This window comes from Corvus kubaryi, unplaced genomic scaffold (assembly GCF_017639235.1).
Source record: "Corvus kubaryi isolate FWS band 111438036 unplaced genomic scaffold, C.kubaryi_AGA036_p1.0 37334, whole genome shotgun sequence".
NCBI classification, from domain to species: Eukaryota; Metazoa; Chordata; class Aves; order Passeriformes; family Corvidae; genus Corvus; species Corvus kubaryi.
In genome coordinates this window covers 11,795,929-11,817,912 of record NW_024581108.1, presented here as the reverse complement: position 1 = coordinate 11,817,912, position 21,984 = coordinate 11,795,929, and the positions used below count along the sequence as shown (strand labels likewise).

Sequence of the window (21,984 nt, the reverse complement as noted above, 5' to 3'; positions counted from 1 at the left end):
AACAGGACAGTAAAATGCATGTTCATACCTTTTCTCCTTTGGGGCCTGGGGGCCCTGAGGGCCCTGGAGGACCCTGGTGACCCTGAAGAAGCAAACCAAACACAAATTATTTTAAAACAAATAAAGAAAGAAATAATTCCAAACTTTCTTTTAGCTAGTAACTACATTTTTTTTCTGCTGGCTAATTATTCTAAATCATGTTATGACAGCAAAATCAATGGCAGAAAATGGACTGTGCACAGGAAAACCTCTGTGCACATTGGGAAACTACAGATTCTGGCAGGGTTTAAGGCAGGTGATTGGAGCTGGGCTGGTTCTTGCTTGAGGGTTAGGGTCACTGATGGGTGTTTGTGTTTGGAAAAGAGACTGGACAGTCTGCTCTGTAAGAGGATTACTCAATCCATCTATGACGATTTTCACAGCTATTTTTCAGTGAAAGCCACAATATCTTTATGTCCTTCAACTAACCTCATTCAATCAGTTTCTGTTACTGAAATGAAAATTGCATGGCCAGACAGTAAGCAGAGGTGGTGGTGTTTGCTGAACTTTCTTTATATATATACCTGTAGTAGTTTTATAAGAACTTTACTCAGAAGGGGTGAGACACATTGGATAAACAAGGGTTTAAAGTTTGTGGTAAAACCCCCCTGCTAGTGAAAACACACAAAAACCTCACAAAAACCAGCCATCCTTGCTTAAGGCTAACATTTCTGAATAGGCAAACATGTTGTATAAACATATGTGAGTATCTGGCTTTCCTGAAAATGTTTGTGTAGTCTAGATACAGATCCCTAAGATATTCGAAATTAGAGTACCACAGACTTACTTTGGGACATACGTGTACCTGAATTCAGTAAAAAACGTACCCCATAACCTGGAATTCCTGGCTCTCCTTCAGGTCCCATTCCTCCTAGGTGTCCCTGTTAAATGCAGTTATCAGTGAGAGAAAAAAAGAGCTCCTTTGTAAAGTGCTACAACAATGACTACTTTATAAAGTAAGCACATGAAAAATCTTGAAATACTGACACTTGACACCACAGACAACTTTCTTGCAGGTCCTACTTAATTTATTAAAGAATACTGGGCTTTTCATTCTTCTGTGGAAAAAACGGTCAATGTTTTCAGTCCTAACCTTATAGTCTTTGTGCATAATTAAGATCTAAAGGATCTCAGCTTTGAGGGCTGTGGAAGAATTAAGTGCTAGTATGCCAAGAGAAGTGGAGGGTGGGCATCACCTTAGAAAGCTGAGTCCTTCTCTTGAAAATATTGGCAATTAGATAGTAAACTTTGCTTCTGTTATTTCCTGTGTTCAGGAACACACTGCTGCATTCAGTGGCCACGGGATTGGACTGAGACAGGACTGACACTCCCCTCCCTAGTGGGAAGTCTGAATGCTTCAGTGCATGTGCCACACAGTATGGAGCAAGTTTGGGGAGCTTACTATGAAAGGAGCTAAGTTAATGGAACAGACTTAATTCAGTTAACTTTGGTTAAGATTCCTCTTCGATAGGAATAGTAGTCTTCATCTGAAGTGCTTTGCTTCAGCCATAGCTAAGGCTTATTGTATGTGTTAGTAAACCCCTTGATTTTTGTTCTTGGAACTGGAAAGGTTTATAAACACCCATAGCAGTGAGGTTATATGTGGAGTGTGGGACATTCCATGGTGTGCTCTGCCATCCCACTCCCCTAATTGTCAGATGACCAAAAGTGTGAGAGGGCTCCTTCCGGATGCATGCCCCAGGCTTCTGTCTGGAAAGGTGAACAGGTCTCATTCTGATGCTGAAACACCTCCAAGCTCTTAATTAAGCATGTTTTCTACTAACCACAGGACCTCGAGTTCCTCTTGCACCTTTGGGACCAATTTTTCCAGGTTGGCCAGAATCACCAGCAGGTCCGGCTTCTCCTGGAGGGCCAAGCTGCCCCTTTTCCCCCTGTTGATGTTATTGTATTAAAAATAATAAGAGACGGACACTAAGTTTCAAAATGCAGTTTATGCTTAATCAAAATGTGTAACAGCATTATTTAATAGGTATGACATTTACTGTATGTCATTTCCTGTAGATATTAGAATGTCTGAGCCCAGAACTCTGCAGTATAAAATAGTCTCTGCTAAAGTCTTCCTATTATTTTTTTTTGTTTTCTTTTAGCCAAAGCTTAATGTTTTTTAATAGAACTAGAAACTGTCCCGAGTTGCAAAAGTACATCCTGATACAAATTTAAATTTCTTTATTTCTTGAATGTTACGGTTTCCAGAATGATGACAATTCTAATTGCTATGGCTAACAAGAAAAAAATTGGCTTGAAGCATGACACAAAACAGGGATAGCTCTGGTTCAGTGGAATTTCGTAATGTAAATTTGAGTCTCAGATAAAAGGAAGGGAACTGGGGAAGATGAAAAATACTACCTTCTTTCCTAAACGGCCCCTCTGACCTGGATTTCCTGGTGTTCCTTCAGGGCCCTATAGATTTATTAGAGAGAGAAAAAGAAATGATTGAGAAAGGCCTGGAAACATGTTTAACCTCTGCTCCAAGCTGCATAACTAAGTAGGCTTTTGTAAAGCAGAGAGGTGGGAGGAAAAATGTCATTATCTGTGGCTGTACGCAAGTTAGTAGGACTGTTTCTAGTTATAGCAGAAACAAGTGGGCAAGCATCAGGGATTATTTATCAAAGTAGTGAAAATGCACTGAAAATAGGGGAGAAACAAAACCAATAAATCTTGTCCACACAGAATGTATTACTTAACAGATTTGTGAAGCTTATTTGTTGCTGTGTAAGCTACTTTTTAAGGAAAATGTAATATTAGTCTCACCCCCAATGAAACACTCAGACAATTGGCTATAGGAGACTGATTTCCATGTTTAGACTAGGATGTTGTGATCTGTCTGCATCTCTAGAAGGAGGTCAAACCAAAATTGTGATGTGAACACTCCCAGATGCCAGGGAGGATGAAGGGAGAAGAAGGCAGCTCTGCAGCTGCCTTTGGAACGTGTAGAACAGAAAAGTGAAAAATCCCTCCCTAACCACATCCTCCCAAAAATTGAATTGCCAGACCTGCCTGTCTCACTGAGGCACAGAAGCACTGCTGATGTTGTTTATTGTACACAAGTATAATTACATCCAGTGTATATATGCCAGGATCGAGCTGTTTTACAATAATTTCAACACTTGAAACTTTCAATCTTCCCCAGAACTGCCAATTTCAAACAGACAGTGAGAGGAAAAAGAAACAAAACTGCAGCACACTAAGGGTGCCAACAACTAAAAGAACACTTTTTTCTTTCACTAGGAAAGTAGTTCACTGTGAAGAACCCAGGACTAAAGACAGCAAAATGTAACACGGATGCTTAGAGGACAGAGTGGACAGTGCTCATAGCTGTGAACAGCTGGCGCTCCAACTAATGTTTTGTCGGACCCCACCATCACGTAAGAACTACACAGAAGGCAGCCAGAGGACTGCAAATGAGAAAATGATTTTTGGTAAGGGAAGCTGGTCTGACTTAAGGCTACAATACTTGCTTTGGAAACTGTGCTCCAAAATACTAGTTCTCATGACGAAGTTGCGTACAACTTCATAGTTGGATTTTAGATGCTAGGAGTGGTGTCAGAACGAATAGGCAAACTGATCTAACCATGTTGATGGCGAAGTCTAATGCTTGTCTACTATTTGATCTGTATATGGTTGCTGCCATATTGTTTGGAGAAGAGAGATCTGAAGTGAGAGGCTCCAGGGTGTGTGGTTTGTGTGTCCGGATGACAAGTGGTGAGGAATCCCTATTTGAAAAGAGGTCACATATTTAAGATAGGAAAAGCATTTGTCTCCTCTTTCTGCCAATCCGGAACCACATCTAAAGCTTACTTAAGTATGGTCATCTCGAATGACAAAGAAAATCAGAAAAATCAAAAATAGAAGAAGAAGGAAACATTAAATTTGCTTACTAAAGGCAAATGAGCAAAAATTCCATTTCAACCTGAAAACACTTACAGGAATGCCCACTATGCCAGGTTCACCAGGAGGCCCAGAAATTCCTGGTAATCCCATCTCTCCTTTTTCACCGCCTTCTCCAACAAGTCCCTGGTCTCCAGGGTCTCCCTAAAACATATTAAAAAAAAAAAAAAGCTTAGTCAACCTGCTGCTACAGAATTACTTGTTCATAAGAAAAGGGAATTCTGAATCTCTGAGAATCTTAGCAGTCAAATTCAGATCAGGCTCTAAGTTAGGGTAAAACCCTTTCTATCTCATTCATACACTCCTATAGCCACATTTTGCCTCATCCGTTACCAAATATATGAAGTTGTTCTCTCTGACATCCCCTGTCCTGGCACCTGCCACAGTGCCTGGCACAGCACTGATCCAATTCAGGGAGCAGAGCAGCCTTGGGCTTGCTTTCTCCAGCACTCTAGTCGCCATAGGCAAAAGCTGTACTCATGTCTCCAGCTGGGTTTTCTTTGTCAAGCCATTCAGCTTTGCAGCCCTTGCAAGGTAGATATGGACATAAAAGGTACAGGAAAGCCTGTACTTTACAGGACCTCCTATGTTAAAATTAAGTGCACTCAACTGGGCTCTGTTGATCTGGTTTTGACCTAGGATAAAAGAGGAGATCTAGGTCCTTAAGCTAATATGAGTATTTTACATCTGCTACAGAAACTTGATGTACCTTTGGGCCATCTTTTCCTTGAACACCATCTTCTCCTGGAGGCCCTGGTTCACCCTTATAGAAAGAAACAGTTGAAAACAACGTTATTGCCTAAATTTCTTGACATAGAGGTATTGTCTTGGAAGAACTCATAATAGTTTTATACATGCTTATTATCTTTTGGACAACTACTTTTTTGCTGTTACAGTTTATTTATCTTCAGTGTCACAGCCCATGAATATCCAACACAAGAAAATATGAAAGATGATCAGCATTAGAAAAATGAGGCAATACTATGTCCATATAACACTGGAGATTTAGACAGTAGCAGTGAGATTTTGTTTAGTTTCAGAGTATATAACATGCAATTACAGTAAACTCAAAAATAAACCTATTCTGTCCTGAATCTTCCATGTTTATGTGGATAGCTACTATATTGGTATATTTACAGATTTACTGTAGGGCCATGAAAAACTCAGCCTTTACCATCAGAAATATTTCAACGTTATAATCATGGAACCACACAGAATCATCAAGGTTGACAGAAAGCTCCAACCATCAGCCCAACACCACCATAATCATATTCCCAAGTGCCACACCCAGATGCCTCGCAAACACTTCAAGAGACAATGACTCTACCACTTCCCATGGCAATATACTTCAATGCCTAACCACTCTTTCAGTAAAAATTTCATTTCTTACATCCAATCTAAACCTCTCCTGGTACAACTTAAGGCCCTTCATTCTATCACTTGTTAGCTTGCAGAAGAGACTGACCCCCATCTCACTACAGCCTCCTTTCAGGTAGTTGTAGAGAACAATGGGCCTCCTTTTCTTCAGGCTGAACAGCCCATGCTCCCTCAACTGCTTCTCATAAAACTTTTGCTTCACCAGCAGCGTTTCCCTTCTCTGGACATGCTCCAGCACATCAATGTCCTTTTTGAAATGAGACCCAGAACTGGACACAAAGCTCAAGGTGCAGCTCAACCAGTGCCAAATACAGGGAAAAATTCACTGCCCTGGTCTTGCTGGCCACAATTTTTCTGACACAGACCAGGATACCATTGGCCTTCTTGGTCACCTGGGCACATGCTGGCTCATGTTCAGACACCGTTGACCAGCACCCCCAAGGCCCTTTCTGCAGAGCAGCTCTCAAGCCACTCTTCCTCCATCAATACTCTTTCTAACTTGCCACAGTATTGCACTGTTTTATTTTCTTTAAAAAAAGAGGTTATCAGAAAATAGCTTCTTATTGAATTCTTCTGATAAATCAAGACTTCTCGACCTGTACTTCATAAAATACTTTTCTGTTGTAGAAGAAGGCTTGTGTCCATAGCTTACCCTTAAACCTTGGTCACCTGGTTCTCCAGCCTTCCCAGCAGGTCCAATGTCTCCCTGGGATGTCACAAGGAAAATAATTGGATTTTAAAGGACAATATTTGTAACAATAACAGGGTTTACAGCTGATGTAGTCATCATGACAATAACAGTATTTCTTAATGGTCCATTTCCTGTATCACTGTCTACTTGGCTAACAAATCAGATCTCTCTGATTTGCTTTTATGAAAATTTGAAAATTTAAACGGCATAAGAGAATAATTTCAACATTTACCTTTGTGCCTGGTTCCCCCTGCAGACCAGGTTCTCCTTCAGGGCCAGGAGGTCCCTGCATGGTACAAGAGTTGTTGTTACATGATCCCTAGTAATAATTTTGCAACAACTAAATAATACACCCAAAATTGAAGCGGAAGAATGACATGACACGCTGGGAAAGATGAAGGTCTGAAAAATCAATCAAGACAACACAGTTCTTTGTTCTTTCTAGAGCCAAACAGAAAAGAAAGGAGGGTATAGAAGGAGTTCAGGAAATACACTGTGGGTCAGGAACATACTGAAGACTCAGCAGTACCACTAAGCCTGTACCTTTCACCTTAAATTACTGCTGAGCAAGCATCTACCTTCTGTAAATCTGATTGACAACTTCATCTCCGTTTAGGCTTGGAGCCAAGTAGATACAGCCTTTGGAGAACAAAGCCCTTTTTGGAGGCCTCAGCCCTTAATGAGTTAATGGTATCAGACAGCTTTCTGTAAAGTTTACATATAAAACTTAGTTCTTAATAGTCAGTCTGGATTTGGGGTGACTGAGGAAGAGCATTTCTTCAAATAAGCCAGATCCCTACTGTTCTAAGTGAGCTCATCCCTTGGGTACTTCATTACAAATGTGGCTAATACATTCTGTCACATTTTTCTCAATGAAATATTAAAAACAAAGCAAAAAACAGAAGCAAAAGTTAAGCAAGAAGGCTATCTACAGCTGCTTTCCTTTATCTACAATTTGAAAGAACATGTGATTAATGGTGTTTTACTACCTAACTGCAAGGAGAATGGTGCTCTCCGCCCCCCCCCCCCAAAAAAAGGTTGTTTACTTGATTAAATATTCACCTTCTATGACAGATATCATGAATGTATGCTCAAAGACAGTGCTTACAACAGAAAAAGCTACTTATTTTAGACATTTTTTGGTAACAGCTTTAAGTAAGAGTCTCTCAGTAGCTCATGATATTTAAGTCAGCTGCAAGCAATAAAAAAATTTTATAAACATACTGTCCAGGCTTAGTCAGTTGTTTGAGTATTTGTAATTGCTATATAAGTGATTAAAAGCTCACCTCAAAACCCATTTCTCCAGTAGGGCCAGCATCCCCTGGTTGTCCTCTTGGACCCTGGCATTAAACAAAATTTTGGATGCATCATTCAATTAACATTAAATTACATTGTAGTGTGTTCAATTTGTCTCTTCACAACTCTTCCAGCTGGAATAAAGAAATGTATTTCATTGTCTTTCCTCCTGAATCCAACAGTGTATCCAAGTCCCATGATGGCATATAGTACCAATCATTGCCAGCCTTGACACACTGAAATAACAGATCTCAAATAATAGCACAGATGTCTTTTCTTTTAGACCAAAAATAAATTATTATCTGAACTAAGCTCTTCTCTTGACTAACTGAGACTTTGTTTAATTAAGGTTTGTTAGACTGTCTGGTTTGCTTTGTGGAAAAGCCTACAGTCTGGTATGGAATTAACTGAAAACAACTACTGTTTGTTTCACCATGCATTTAGCAGCATTTGTACAGAACGGTCACTGAGGCGTAATAGACTAAAGGCTGGAGCCTTCTTAGTAATATTAACAACTATACCATAAGCATTTTATTATCAGCCTTACATGTAAGTAGTGAAATTACAGGGATCATTTCCCAAAGTGGCACATTCAAATTCTCTGCACATGTAAGATCTGGGCTCACAGAGTAGGATTTGTGTGCTGGGGAGTAGAAGTTGCCTGTAACAGTTTACAGCTGATTCTATAGCCATTGTGAATGTATGTCAAGACAAATCAGCCTCTGGGTATAACCAGTCTTTGAACTTCGAGAAAGTTCGTTTCTATTTACCCCTTTGGGACTCATCTGTGTCTAAAGACATCCTAAATTCAAAACATTTTCTTGATCTACAATCCTCATGTAAAAGAAAGATGCTGCTTCTATTTACGATAGAAGCCTTTTGAACAAATATTTACTCTATTTTGTTTCACTTCCTCTTACAAACTATGCATATGGTTTTGCTCCTCCTGATGACCTGGCAATGACAATGTGAATATTTTCTTCCCTTGTAACAACAATGTCAATTGCATATTACTGACTGAATTCCAGCAGATGCATAAATATGACCTTTTATCTTCATTTAAATATGAACAACTAAAACTGCAGTTACTTCCCTTTGAGAATTCAGTTGGTCCTAAACTAAGTTCATTGATTTTCATTTGCAGCAACTCCATAAAATTCCACTAGGCAAGTGTCACAAAGCTTCAGTTTGATTCAAAAGTCCAGTATTTCTTCACATTACCATAGAGATAAGGCTGCTGGATTGGCAATGTATCTTTCTCCTGAGACTTTCAGAAGCCAAAAATTTATAGAAGTATCAGGACTCCTTTTAACCATTAACATCAGGTAATTTGCAAAGAAGGGTTTTACTGAAATGTCTGACAATTAGATAAAGTTTGAGTGTAATTTAGATCAACCCCGTTAATACAAGTAGTTCTAATTGCTTATATTTCTCTGCTCCTCCACCAACAGTTCGGGGTTTTCTGCTCTGTGTAGAGCTAGTGACAGGGCCAGAAAACCTCAGCTGCTGGCTTTCACACAGTGACCAGCTGACAGAGGATGAAGTCAAGCTGCTTGGATGGGCACCTAAAAAAAGCGCGTTGTGTTGCACAGTATCTTCTGTCATTTTATCACTTCTTTCTAGCTCTGCAGACCATTTTCTGAAGAGATTTTACTCTTTCAGCACTTGACAGAAAAGATATCCTGTTCACAGGAGGAGGTTTGTTTCTGACACTGAATATGCAGTTTCTATGATGATGAGCACAACAGAAATGTAGGCTGCTCAAGAGTAGGCCGCTTAGGTAAGGCAGACAGACATTCTATTGATATGAAAATTCAGATTTGAACAGAAGATGGCAGGAATTTGACGTATAAACCTTTCATTGTAAGGCTCTCACGTGTTGCAACATGATGATAAGATATAATAAATGAAAGAGACAAAGTAACAGGAATCCAGTGACAACCATTAGAAAATACATTTTCTGTGAAACATTTTGCCATTCCTACAGGTTGGCAGCTCAAGTTAAGTAGGCAATTCTACCCTAAACAAAATTTACCAAATAATTGTTGGTGCTTTTCTAGCCCCTCAAAATGTGCGATTACTTCCTTTACACGTCAGTCTATGGATTAGTAGAAATAATATTGGAAAAAATATTAATACTAGTAACACTAAAAATAATACAATTTTTATCAACACTTCACTTTTGAGATCTAAATTAACTATGTGCAATTTACTGTGCAAAATTACTTTCCAGAAGCAATGTAAACACACAGTTTTTGACAACTCTATTAGATTTCTGCACCAGAAAATGGCAGCCTTCTCCCTAAGGCAGCACATATTCTTTCACTGTACTTATATAATATGATTTCCCCCAGAGATGGTGCTGCAATGCTATTCCTGTCATGGCTATATCTTGCAGTATATTACACATACTTGCTGCATATTCTGCATGATCTTCTGTAACAATATTAGCCACATGAAAGTGAGCATGTCTTTGACATAGTAACAAGAATCCATCCAGCTGAGGAATGTCTGAGGTTTATTATAGCAGTTTCTTACTGAAAATTTAACCTGCCAAATAGATGTGGTCCCTGTGTTCCCGAACAACAATCCTAATATTTGCCCAAAAAAACACCACTAAAGTGTTGGCACATACATTTACGTAATACACAACATAGTAGCTACCTCAATGTGGTGTAAAGCCACATAATAGTGTGATCTATGTTCTGTTACACTTTCTTACGTTGTGCATCCCTTACTATAGAGCTTCCCAACAAGATTAACAGGTTGAACAGGTTACACTAAGCAAGGGAGGCAGACTCCAGCTCTGCAGTTTTTGAACAATCACCCCACCATTCCTACCTAACCACAGCTGGCAACAGTGGATCTTGGTAAAATGGAGCTTGAGTTGTCAGGGAGCTTGTATAATACATGGAAAAACTTTGAAGCAGGCATAAGGATCAACTTACTGGCTCTCCCATTGGTCCCCTGTCTCCTGTGGTTCCTGGAGGCCCAAGCAAACCCTGGAAGATTAAAATGAAATAAAAAAATCATTGGAAAAAAGCTGCTTCATATTCTGAGAACAACCACTTCCTCTTTTGTTTCTGCTCACACAGTAACTAACACAGAAACATCCGAGAAATATGTGCAGCCTTTTTTTCTGACTGACATGCATTGACCTATCACCGGCTTCTGTGGCAGGTGAGGGAGTCCTGACCAAGTCCTTCCTCAGTTTTGCTTACATACAAATGAATCTTAGCTGAGCCACCATTTACCAGTTCCTTGTAATTCTCCTTAGAACAATGTGCTGCTTCTATGTCCAAACTGCCCTAGAAGCTGTACTTTAGATAATCAGTAAGGTTTACAGCACACTTTGTTCAACCTTTCTCATAGCATTTCTATCTCACACTGTCTTCTACAAAATGTAGCTGTAGGAGCAATAGATCAGGATCTTGTACTTTGCAATAAATGTACCATTTCACATCATTTCAGCCTAATGAGGTTTTGCTTCATTCATTTCTGTATATATAAATACATCTGAAAGTTCTAGTGAATGAAGAGGAAATGAAAACCTCTTGTGTTAAAGGTAAGAGGGAACAAGCTCCTAAATCTGAGCAGAAAAGCAAGAGAAATGTGGTGACAATCAACATTTTGAGTTTCAACTGTAGAACAAAATCACCACCGTTATTGCTTTGTTTCTGCTTTTCTGCTTCCTTCTTTGTTGAAAATCCAGTATGATTTGGACTGACTGATAATCTGCTCTGTAAAAAAAAGCCTCAAATAGAACACATTAGATTTCTATTCAAAGAAGCACTAGAAGGAAGAATTTTCTCCTATACATGATATACGTTTAATACATTTCTACATTTATCCCTACACTGAAAACACACACCTACCCCAAAATCTAGCAAACAATTATTGTTCTATGTCACAATGACTTTCATCCTTAAAATTGCAATAAAACTAAAAAAAAACCAGAAGAAACTTCTAAGTTTGCACCTTCAACCACAACAGCCATTTCTTCTGCTTCAATTTACTGTCATGTTGTATTCTGAGGACCAACATCCATGAAAACACTGGTCTTTTAGCAGGCTAGATCATGTCACACTTGCTCTCACTTCTGTCCCTGGTTCTTTGTATGAATAAATGCAAACTGTCAGAGTTTTCCAGCTGCTCTGAAGTAGATAAACTTCCTCATACCCAAGTGTCAAACAAAGGATGAGATTTTCCAGATTTTTTGGGTAGAAGTACTAGGGAATTTCATACTCACAAGTGCACCCAAATCTCCTCTTTCTCCTGGATTTCCAGCTTTACCCTGGTTATAGAGAAATATAAAAGACAATGTAATTGTATTTTCAAGTAATTTCCAAACACAGCTCAGAAATCAGTAGTTACTGTGTTAAAGCTTACTACAAAGACTGTCTCCAATACTTACAATGAGCCCAGGAATTCCTTTCTTTCCTGGAGCACCTCTTTCTCCCTGATAAATAACAAACCATGTGTGAATTCTACATACATTTGCTTGATAATCTGCATACAGTTACTGTGAGTTTAAATACTGGGTAACTACACGAAAGTGCAGATTCAGGCTTAGATGTGCTCATACTGTAACAAGGAAGCACCCGGAAAAGGCAGAAATTTGCAAATCTCTTGGATTAAATGGAACTCTGTGGCTTCTGCCATGATGGGTTGGGGTTTTTTGTTTTCTTTTATCTGTTATGGTCTACCTCAGTGTTTTATACAGTACTGAGCAATGCAAGCACTCACCTTAATGCCTTCTGTTCCCAGTTCTCCTGGAGGACCATCGAGACCTCTTGGCCCCTGAATATTGAACAAGTCATTTGGAATACTAATTATGCATTATTTTGGTTGTCGTTAAGGAGATGTTATATGAGTTTTAGGAGAGGAGAAACATTTTGTTAGCATGAAAACCAATTTTCATTGTATGAAACAAAGCTTCAAAGAATAAAGTAAGTTTCTGGTTTGCTGAATTATGAATTTAAGAAGAAAGATTTTTTGAAAAGTATGTAAACAAAACATTCAGCATCTCTGTTGGAACCAGATGGCAGGCTGATATTTTCTGTTCTCTTTTTCATCCACCTTGTACTCATGCAACAGACACATGCTTAGAGGAATTTAGATGAACACTGTATATATGGAGTGCTTGCTTTTGAGCATATTATAAGATGTATATGCAAAAACCGATCTTGCTAGTAAGACTCTAAAACAAGCAGATAAAGTTCTTCCATTAGAAAACCAGTTTGAGGCAAGATTAGAACCAATTGATAACTGTGAACTATTGTGCTCTGTTGTTGGACCAAAACATTTCTGTAAATTGATTTTTATAACCAATAGGTGAACAAAGATAACCTGTTACATTATTGTTGCATAATAGACCAAATAATTATTGCCAAAACATTCAGAATTTTATTATTTAAGATTGGAAATCTAAATCCATTATCTTACAAGCGAATGAAAAAACCTTAAATAGGTCATGAGAAAAATGGAAAAGAGTATTTTATCCATGCTGGTTTAGGAGGTTATTTCCATAATTGTAAAAACCATGACTGTTTAGGTATGGAACATTAAATTAAAACCAGTTAATAACAACGTAAAACTAACGACCACTTCAAAGGAAGAAGTATCAAGACAGGCTTTTTACAGCAGTATGCATTGGAAGGATGAGACATAACAGCTTTCTGGGTGGCATCTGGGCTGGGCTGGCATCAGTGGGAGTTAGTACACTACTGTGGCAGTGCCTAGAGGAAAATAATCTCCATTTCTATGGTGAATTTTGGAGTTGTAGAGAACCTTACATCTTGGGTCATAGTTTATAGTGAAGGGCATCCAATCATGACTGATTTTCAGAGTCATAATGCTTTTCTAATAGATAGTAATGGGGGCTTGTAAAATGACTTTGTTGGAAGCACATCTGATTTAATTTAAATTACTTTCCCTGCAAAAATATCTGTGACTTCCATATTTCTCTTGAATGTTTTGAGAAAAAACATACCAGAATTTGTTCTCTCTGACTTGGACTTACTGATCCATATCAAAATCTCTGTCGGAACATGTGGTGAGCACCCATCCACTTTTCTCTGGAGCAAAAGTGAAAATGGCTGACTGGTAACTCAGGAAGAGTGTGCAGCCAGAATAATTTAGGCTTTCTCCTGAAATGAAAACCTCAGGAACAGGCCTTTCATGTGAGCTGATATATAGTTACAACCCCTGGCAAAACCAGAAATATCTCGTGAGAACTCATCTGTCATGATTTCAGCACTGCTACTTCTGGCCAGCACAAAGGAACACAGAAACCATAGGAAAAGAGAAAAGAGCAGGGAAAGCTGAATACTTTTGATACCTCTGTAGTTTGGGACACAGCTTTTGTAAGGCAATCCTTGGGTTAGTCTGGCCACCTTTTTTGTTTTGGTATAAGCCAGGACTGAGCAATTACAGGCATTTTTTTGGGATAGACAAGAAAAGAGGCTACAGAAGACAACACTAAGCTGCCACATGGCACTTAATGAGAAAGGTCCCAAACCAAAGAATACTGAAGTCTGTGGAAAAAGCCCTGTGACATCAATACGCTCAGAGATTAGAAACAAAACACTAGTGGTGTTTTCAAAGGCAAAGGAGGCCTTTATAAAAACATTTATATTGGGCCTCATGTTAAGATTATGTAATTGGATAACTCAATTGTTGAATTACTATATAGCATAATGCAAACATATCTTGATCAAATTAATTTCAGGTTACTGCTCTGCACTTTTGTTCCATAACTGCTATTTGCAACACACACAAAATGGGTTGTGACAAAAATTCAAGGCAGATTTAGCAGGTTTATTGTCCCCTGATCTGAAATGTCTCAAAGAACAGGAGGAGACTGAGATGAAGTGAGGACAGGTCATTCAGCTGTGGGGGCAGAAGGGAGAGAAGCTCAAGGAAGACCTGTGGAGGAATCACCTAGGGCAACACAGGAAAGGGGAAATTGAGAGCGTTAAGTTGAGCAGTTGCAGGATAGTTTTAGATTTTTTTCAGATATTTAGATATGCGACCTGTCGTTTCTCTTTGTGCATTCTCTACAGGGCTGACCAGAGGTGAGAATCTCAAGATTAAATATTCAAGGAAGCAAAAGGACGTTTTCATTTTACAGATTTGTGTAATAAAGAAATATCTTTCTAGGTTTTATCTTCTATCATTAAGAATTACCAGACAAATTCTTTGAACACTTCTGATGTAATTTTAATTATAAAGAGGATCACAGCTTGCAGTTTGAGAAACAGGCCTGTCAGGAGACTGCAAAATATTCTCAGTCTGTGCTATGCACATAACACACCAAACCTTTCTGGTATTCACACAGATCTCCATTTCAATGGAGTCACCTTGGCAGCCCATGACAACTGATTCAATCACTAATAGTTAAATGAAAAAGTCTACCATTCAAAACACCAACCTTGTACTATATAACTTTGAATTGAAAACAAAATAACAGAAAGCAACATGATCCTCTGGGACATGCCTGCCTTTAGCCAGCCGCAGAACAAAGGGCAGGAATCCAAGGGAAAGGCAATTTAATATCCTGAAAAAAGCACACCATTACATTCCTATAAACAGTATGGTGTGACTCCTTATTGGCATGGATGAATTGGATTGTACAATTTCTTACTGTAGCTAGTACAGAATGAGAGATATACTTGATTTGCCTGCTGTTATTTAAATTACGTTGCAACAGAGCTGGAGAGTAAGGCTGCTGGTCGATTGCTACTACTTTTTTCTTTGGCATGGTTTCAGCTCTCTCTCTAAAATGGAACATTTTACATTGAAAACTCTAGGATGATATTCTTTGAAAAAGTTAATCTAAGAAGGTAAAAAGCACAAATTAACTATTTTTATTCTTTCTTGTCCTGTCTCCCAAATACCAGAAGAGCGAAAATAAAACAAGCACAATATATAGCTACTTCTCTTTTTTGGTGGCTGACATGGAAGAATATTAGAAAACTTCATCAATTTAGTTGCACTTCTTTCAAACAGTTAAGACAGATAAACACATTCAGCTATCAATGTATTACCAAGCACACTGGACACTTGTTTCACAAGTGCACACAATTTGCTAAGTTCCATAGTCCCTGCTGTGAGAAGTATCAGAGATATCGCTCATTAAAATTCATCACTGAAGTCCTCAAGCAACTGAGGTTCTTCATGCCAGTACAGATACAACTAAACCAGCAACAACCCTACTGGCTGCTAGAGACATAAGCTGCTGCTTCCTGACCCCAAATTTACAGCAGTTCACTAGGTCATTTATCTGCATTTTCAAGTCAAAATTTAATTATCTGCATTCCAGGAAAGTAAGAGCAGAAAAATTACTTCTTTTGAGCTTTAAAACACCAAATACCAATGTGAAGAATACTAACTGCTAAGAATTTTAGCACCTGTTGGGAATTTTGCTTTGGTCTCACTTATGAAATGAATCTAATGATATAGGATCTACAGCTATATTAGTCCAAGATTATGGTATGAACTGAAAGCAGAACCAGTCTCTGACACTATGGTTTACTTCACACTTGAGCAAACAAGAACAACAAAAGATCACACAACAACTACATGGCTGCTTGCACTGCCAGGCTTCCAGAGTAATGTATTTCTTCCTTCTGGTCCTGGAAAGAAGTATTTTCTCCTCCATATAGACACTCTCACCCTCAGTGGCATTCTGCCATTGAAGTATCTACAAAATGGTGCTGTCCCTCTATGTTTCATGATATTAACAATAAAATTAAAGTGTAATAAACCTTCCTCATGATTCTAGCCAAGTGCATCAAGTCTCACACATGAGCTGAGGAAGCTCTGTGCTAGTGCTATGCTCAGTGGCATATTCCCTGAATTCTCCTGAGAGTGAGATACTCCATAGACTCCTAGACAGCCTGCCTTAAGCTGGCCAGAACTCCTGGGTGTACTGGAGAGTGAACAGCTGGATGCTCTCAGACAGAAGCAAGCTGCTGGGTAACCTTGGAGGCAAAACCATTGCTGAATGGTCCAGAATTTATGAAGTGAAGGAATTCTATTCTGTGACAGTGCAGAAGTAGAGGGTCAGTGCTTCTAAGACTTCCCACAGATTCCAGCTGTGAAGACAGGATAAGTTCTTGTTTCCATACACAACGAAGGGAAATTTCCATATGCTTCCATTTAACTTCTGCATCTGACTGTGGTATGCATTTTTCTGAGGCCTTCCACACAGAGCTCAGGGTTCTGACATTTCTCTTTCTGAATCCAGTGATAACAAACCCCAGGTTTCAGGGTACCTCAGATATTTTCCTTATGTGAGATTCCACTTTTGGTCTGATATTTTGATCTTGAGAGCAGATACAACTCTCAGTAGCTTCAGTGGGAGTTTGTTCTCATAGCCTAAAGACCTGGGTCTGTTCTGAGACCCTCTTTCATGAAACATTCCCAGTCATGCTGGGTTGAGGCAAAGGCATAAACCACAACTCCAAAATGTGATGTTCACAGAGTTTGGGATATTTGGGATTTATTTTGAGTGATCTTTAATTAATAGCACTGTACTCCATGATGTGCTGCCAAAATCATAGAGACATATTTATCAGGAATAAGTGGAGCTGTGAAGATACACTGGTCCAGCCACTGGTATGAGCTGTACAAGTCTCACAGGAATCCTGTCAAACTGGTAGGTAAGGTGAGAGACACTTCACTAATGTGGACTTTGGATTAGTGTTTTGCATACAGTGAAAAAATGGTTCCTATTTCACTGATAAAAATGAAATGGAAATGACAATCTCACAAGTGGAAGTTCAAGATTCTAGCACATAGTATCTTCTGATTTCATTTCTTCCTCCCTCAGAACTGTGTTTGGATGATTTTGAATGTATTTCCAAAGACTTAAATGCAGGTATAGATAATAGTCCTTAAAACATTTAAATAGTCCAGTGGTAGTTATAAATGACAACTTTCGCAAGTTTATATATACAGAAAACAGGCCAATGGTCATCTTGGTTCTAGTTCTGCTCTCAGCTGAAACCAGTGGCAAAGCCCATTTCATTGTGAGGTGAGGAGAAATGAAGATTCATATTGTCCCCTAGATGAAAATACAAGTATAATCGATCTGCTTTCAATACAAACGAGCCGAGTCCAGAGGACAAAGGAAGTAGCTGTAAATGGGTTACATTTCAGACTCATACTTGCAACACACCACTCTCTGCTCTAAGTAACAAGAAGGAGCAATAGTACTTACTCTTCTTCCCTTAGGTCCCTGTGGCCCTGATGGTCCTCGTGTCCCTGAAGGTCCCTACATGTCAAACAAACTTATTATTCATTGTCTTCTAAACACAGATTTCTGAAATTTACAAGGCTTATGCACCTTGAGCAACAATCAAGGCAAGAAATCCAAATCAATCACTTTCACTCATGGTTCAAATTCAATTAATTGTGTTTGTACAATTTATATAGAAAAATCTAAATAGCAGACTATATAACTTCATTCTCGCAAAAAAAAATTATGTGGCTTTTGGATAGATTACTTCTGTCTATCATCCCAAAATTTTTAAATGATACTTGTATTTCAGTAACATTGTGTTAAAAAGCATTAATATTTTCTGATAAAAGGTTCAGTTTTTATCTGTATTGAAGACCCATGGTAGACAAATTATAACAATTATACACAGCAAAATAGAACATAATTTTTTTTGATTAACAATTAAACTAAACAGAGAATGAATATATTTAAATTATATTAGGCATCAATGAATTAAAAAAATGTTATGCAATTATTAACCATCCTTGAAAAATTCTATCCCCCTACTTGTCTCAACTGAGTGATTTTTAAATGGGTGAATAAATAACATAATTACTTTTCCCCTCTCTCATGGATCATCCTGGAAAAGAGGAATTGAACAGACTCTGACTGGATTCACAACTGCTTTATAGATTACAGTACAAACAAGAAACCATTCCTAGCTTCAGCAAAGCAAAAAGACAATTTAAGAATAGCACATTTTATGTCAACCAAAGCACCCCTCTATACCTACAGGTAATCCTTCTGGCCCCACAGATCCAGGGCCTCCTGGAGGTCCTGGATAGCCCTAGAATTAAAATAAACATAGAAAAGACAGAAAAGTTCAATCTAAATGTTATTATAGCAACAGTAGTAAATCCAGTCACTTACCTGAATAACTGGAGGTAAGTTAACAAAATATTTAATTCTGCAAAATTTATTCCCAAAATTTTGTTTAAAAACTAGATGCTTTATTGGATATATCCTAGTAGTCATTAAATCAACCTGGGAAGTTTTCCCCCACACAGGCACTAGCTGGCAGGGGTGTACTGAACCAAAAGCTGCTGAGTTCTAAATGAATTTCAACTCCTCTTGAGAAGGCTGTGACAGTGGGAACAGAAAGTGGACACATCTTGGTGTGGGCAAAACTGGCCCAGACCAAATGGCAGGACCAGCTCTTGTCTGAGGACTGCAGTGACCTACTACTGGGAAAGGTTCTCACTGCTGTAACTTAAGTGGATTTACCTATGGCAGTAAGCATTAAAAACAGCCCAGGAAAAGCAGTTGTTAAGACTGGATACTATATTAGTAAATCCTTGTTTATTAATCTCCCTAATAAGATTTTTTTCATCGATCAAAAGCCGCTCGTCGAAGGTAAATCTAGATTAGAGAGATTTAATGAAGCACAGAATGCTTCAAAAATCAGTGGTTCTGAATGGATCACTAAGTTGGTCTGCAGTCTCAGAGTACTTGATCTCCTCCTTGCTAATGGATGTCCTAAGAATAATTACTGCAAATACGCAATAATATCCTTGTCCATGGCAAGAACATCACCCACTGCACCACGCTCGGCCCACATCTGCAATTTCTGTGTAAGGCCATGGAGATCTCAGCCCTGCCAACCACAGCAGTGTCAGAGGGAGCAGGATGCAGCACCTACCACGTTACACATAAAATCCCCATCATCTCCTGGCAGTTAAAACTTTAAGTGCTCTATATTCTCTCTGGAGCTTTCACAGTGCTTGCAAGCAAACACACAATCAAGCCTTAAGCATCTTTTCTAGAGAACTCCAACAAGAACATGGCCATGGGCACATGTGTACGGTCTTCACTTCTGTACCCCAACACACTACCATGGCAGTGACCTCTGGGCTGTGCAGTGCTGCACGAAGTGCTGTGTCCTGTTTTAGGACCAGTGGTGTTGTCAGGAATTCAGGCCCCTCACAAGAGTGGCACCCAGGAGCTGTTTGGGAAGCGCTGGGCAGTAGAATCAGAGGTGATGCTAGTTACTAGTCTGTCTACTAGAATAACCTGGGTTACCCCAGTTTACACAGGAATTGGATACCTTACTTTCCCTCCTTTTTATTTATTTAGGTTGCTTAGAGCCATTTGTCAAAAATGCAGTTGCTCTGTTGTTTCATTCAGCAGATCACTTTGCAATATCACTGCTGCAGGGGGCATAAAACTATTAAATAAAACTTTGTAGGAACTATGCATCATAAATACTACTCTCCCGTAAGGCCTACACAGCCAGAAGGGTGAGAATTTATTACTGTTTTGGAGAGTAAAGTGCCTTTATAAGTAACATAATTGTGGATTCTACATTACTTGTAACTTACCATGACACCTTTTTCTCCAGGAGGACCTACAGGTCCTGGACTGCCTCGCTCTCCCTTTAACAACAAAAAAAAAAGAAGAAAAAGAAAATAACATTGAATATTCTTTCCCTTTTTCCATGTCCACTGAGCATACCTGGCAGTGCATAACTATTGGTTGAGAGACTGCCCTTCAGAAACAGTGCAGAGACCATTTTTAACTTTTTTTTTTTTTTTTTAAATTTCTGCATTCCTTCCTCCTACAAGCCTAATCATCTTTTGGAAAAATGATAAAACTGAGTTCTTGTGTCTCCTATTTTCCTAGACTGAAGAGGAGGTTTGATACTACATCAGCCTCTGAGAACTGCTGCTAGAAGATCCATTTTCTCTCTGTTGAGTGCATCGTATTTATAGTACGTTCCTTAATCCATAAAATTCAGGATAACAAACAAAGAAAAAAGAAAATTTTGCTTCTCTCTTCCTCTTTTCTTCAGTATGTGTTAGGAAAGCACAGATCTAAAAGGAAGGCAAGCCCTTCAACAGCTGCTGAAGCAACATGAGTGGGGAAGCAAGAAGGGTCTCTTTCTGGTCTTACATACCTTTTCACCTTTCATTCATTTCACATCCAGCCCAAATATCAGACTTAGCTGCAGATTATCCTCAGAAGATTACACTTTTATTACAGATCGTACACATGACATAGTAATAACGCTGTATTTTATATTGCATACTTTAATTATGCTGGAAATACATTTGTCATTTAAATCCACATAGCACGTTTACCTTGCACTACTTAATCCATAAGAGAGGAAGACAACAAATTCTACAGAAACAGCATAGCAGTGACAATTATTGCACCATGAAGAAGCTTCCTTCCAATTGCTGTTGATAAATTAATTAGTCTTTTACTGCCTTTCCTCTCCTAGCTAAACTCCTAGCAGCAGCACAAGGTAATCTTTGCTGGGCCAAGTGTAATTATGAAGAACAAGAATCCTTTGACAGGAAATTCTAAGACCATATTATGATGAAAGCCATATGAGATTTGTCTAAATTTTAGTTTTAACAAGCAGGGATTTCCACTGATGTATTTTCTTTCACAGATTATATAAATTATAATCAGATTTTCATGGAAGTACTAATAGTAGATTAAGACTTTCTCAGTGAAATATCTAAATAGCAGACACCATTCTAGGTGAAATAATTCAGCCCTGCAGGAAAGAAATACAAATGGTGCTGCATCATTCTGACAAACAATTATGGTTTTATCATAATTGAAGCTGACATGCCATCCAGTGATAGTTTCCTGTTTTTGAGTTTTCAAATACTTTACCTAAATAAAGCCATGTCAAATACACTTAAGCTATTTATACTGCTCTAGTCACGTTGAGTCTGCCAAACTTTGCTTTCACAAACACAACTGTTACTGCACAGCAGACAAAACTCACAGTATTGTCTTTTTTATTCAGACAATGTATACAGCCAAGTTTTACCTTTCTACTTTTGTCTTCGTTATGCATTAGTGCAAAACCAGTGACTACTGCATAAAACAAGCATAATTTATGCCAGTTTCTCTGAAACAAGAGCAGTGTATAGTAAAGTGATATAATGTAAGATATCAAAACTATCAACTCTAAATTGACTGTGAAGTAAAATCAAGGGTATCAGATACATAACTCAAATAACAACATTTGGATTACCAGTTATTACATCCCCGTGCTCTGAAATAGCTACAGGAATATTAGCTCTGACAGTGGTCTGTAAATGATCTCTCACCAGTACTTTATCACCCCTACGGTTTTCAAAGCTGCTGAGTAGTCAGATCCATTATTATACCTTTTCACCAAGGCTTCCAGATGGCCCAGCTTCTCCAGGTAAGCCAGCTGATCCCTGTATAAAAAGAAAGAAGACTTTTACTCGCATGGTGCTTATGCCAGTTCATGGTCAGCAGCTCTCCAGCAACAGATTAGGGCCCATTTCGTGCACCTGTGGGAAAGTGAGGGCTGCACGAGTTAGCCTGGCTCACAGACCATACAGAAGGACCACTGCATCCAGACACACCAGCAGCAAATAGCTACTGCCAGAAGGGAAATTAC

General features: G+C 38.8%; 1 protein-coding gene across 3 annotated transcripts in view; it reads right to left on the bottom strand.

Annotated features, from left to right (window-relative positions):
• Positions 1-21,984, bottom strand: part of COL24A1 (collagen type XXIV alpha 1 chain) — a 127,389-nt gene that overhangs the window by 24,445 nt on the left and 80,960 nt on the right. For all 3 annotated transcript variants that reach the window (XM_042030290.1, XM_042030291.1, XM_042030292.1), the window contains exons 25-40: positions 21,725-21,778; positions 19,916-19,969; positions 18,331-18,384; positions 17,538-17,591; positions 12,059-12,112; positions 11,562-11,606; positions 10,261-10,314; positions 7,303-7,356; positions 6,249-6,302; positions 5,978-6,031; positions 4,658-4,711; positions 3,985-4,092; positions 2,407-2,460; positions 1,824-1,931; positions 867-920; positions 29-82 (exon numbers count right to left, since the gene is read on the bottom strand). In XM_042030290.1, the coding sequence (XP_041886224.1) occupies positions 29-82; positions 867-920; positions 1,824-1,931; positions 2,407-2,460; positions 3,985-4,092; positions 4,658-4,711; positions 5,978-6,031; positions 6,249-6,302; positions 7,303-7,356; positions 10,261-10,314; positions 11,562-11,606; positions 12,059-12,112; positions 17,538-17,591; positions 18,331-18,384; positions 19,916-19,969; positions 21,725-21,778 (963 nt within the window). The remainder of the gene's footprint in view (positions 1-28; positions 83-866; positions 921-1,823; positions 1,932-2,406; positions 2,461-3,984; positions 4,093-4,657; positions 4,712-5,977; positions 6,032-6,248; positions 6,303-7,302; positions 7,357-10,260; positions 10,315-11,561; positions 11,607-12,058; positions 12,113-17,537; positions 17,592-18,330; positions 18,385-19,915; positions 19,970-21,724; positions 21,779-21,984) is intronic.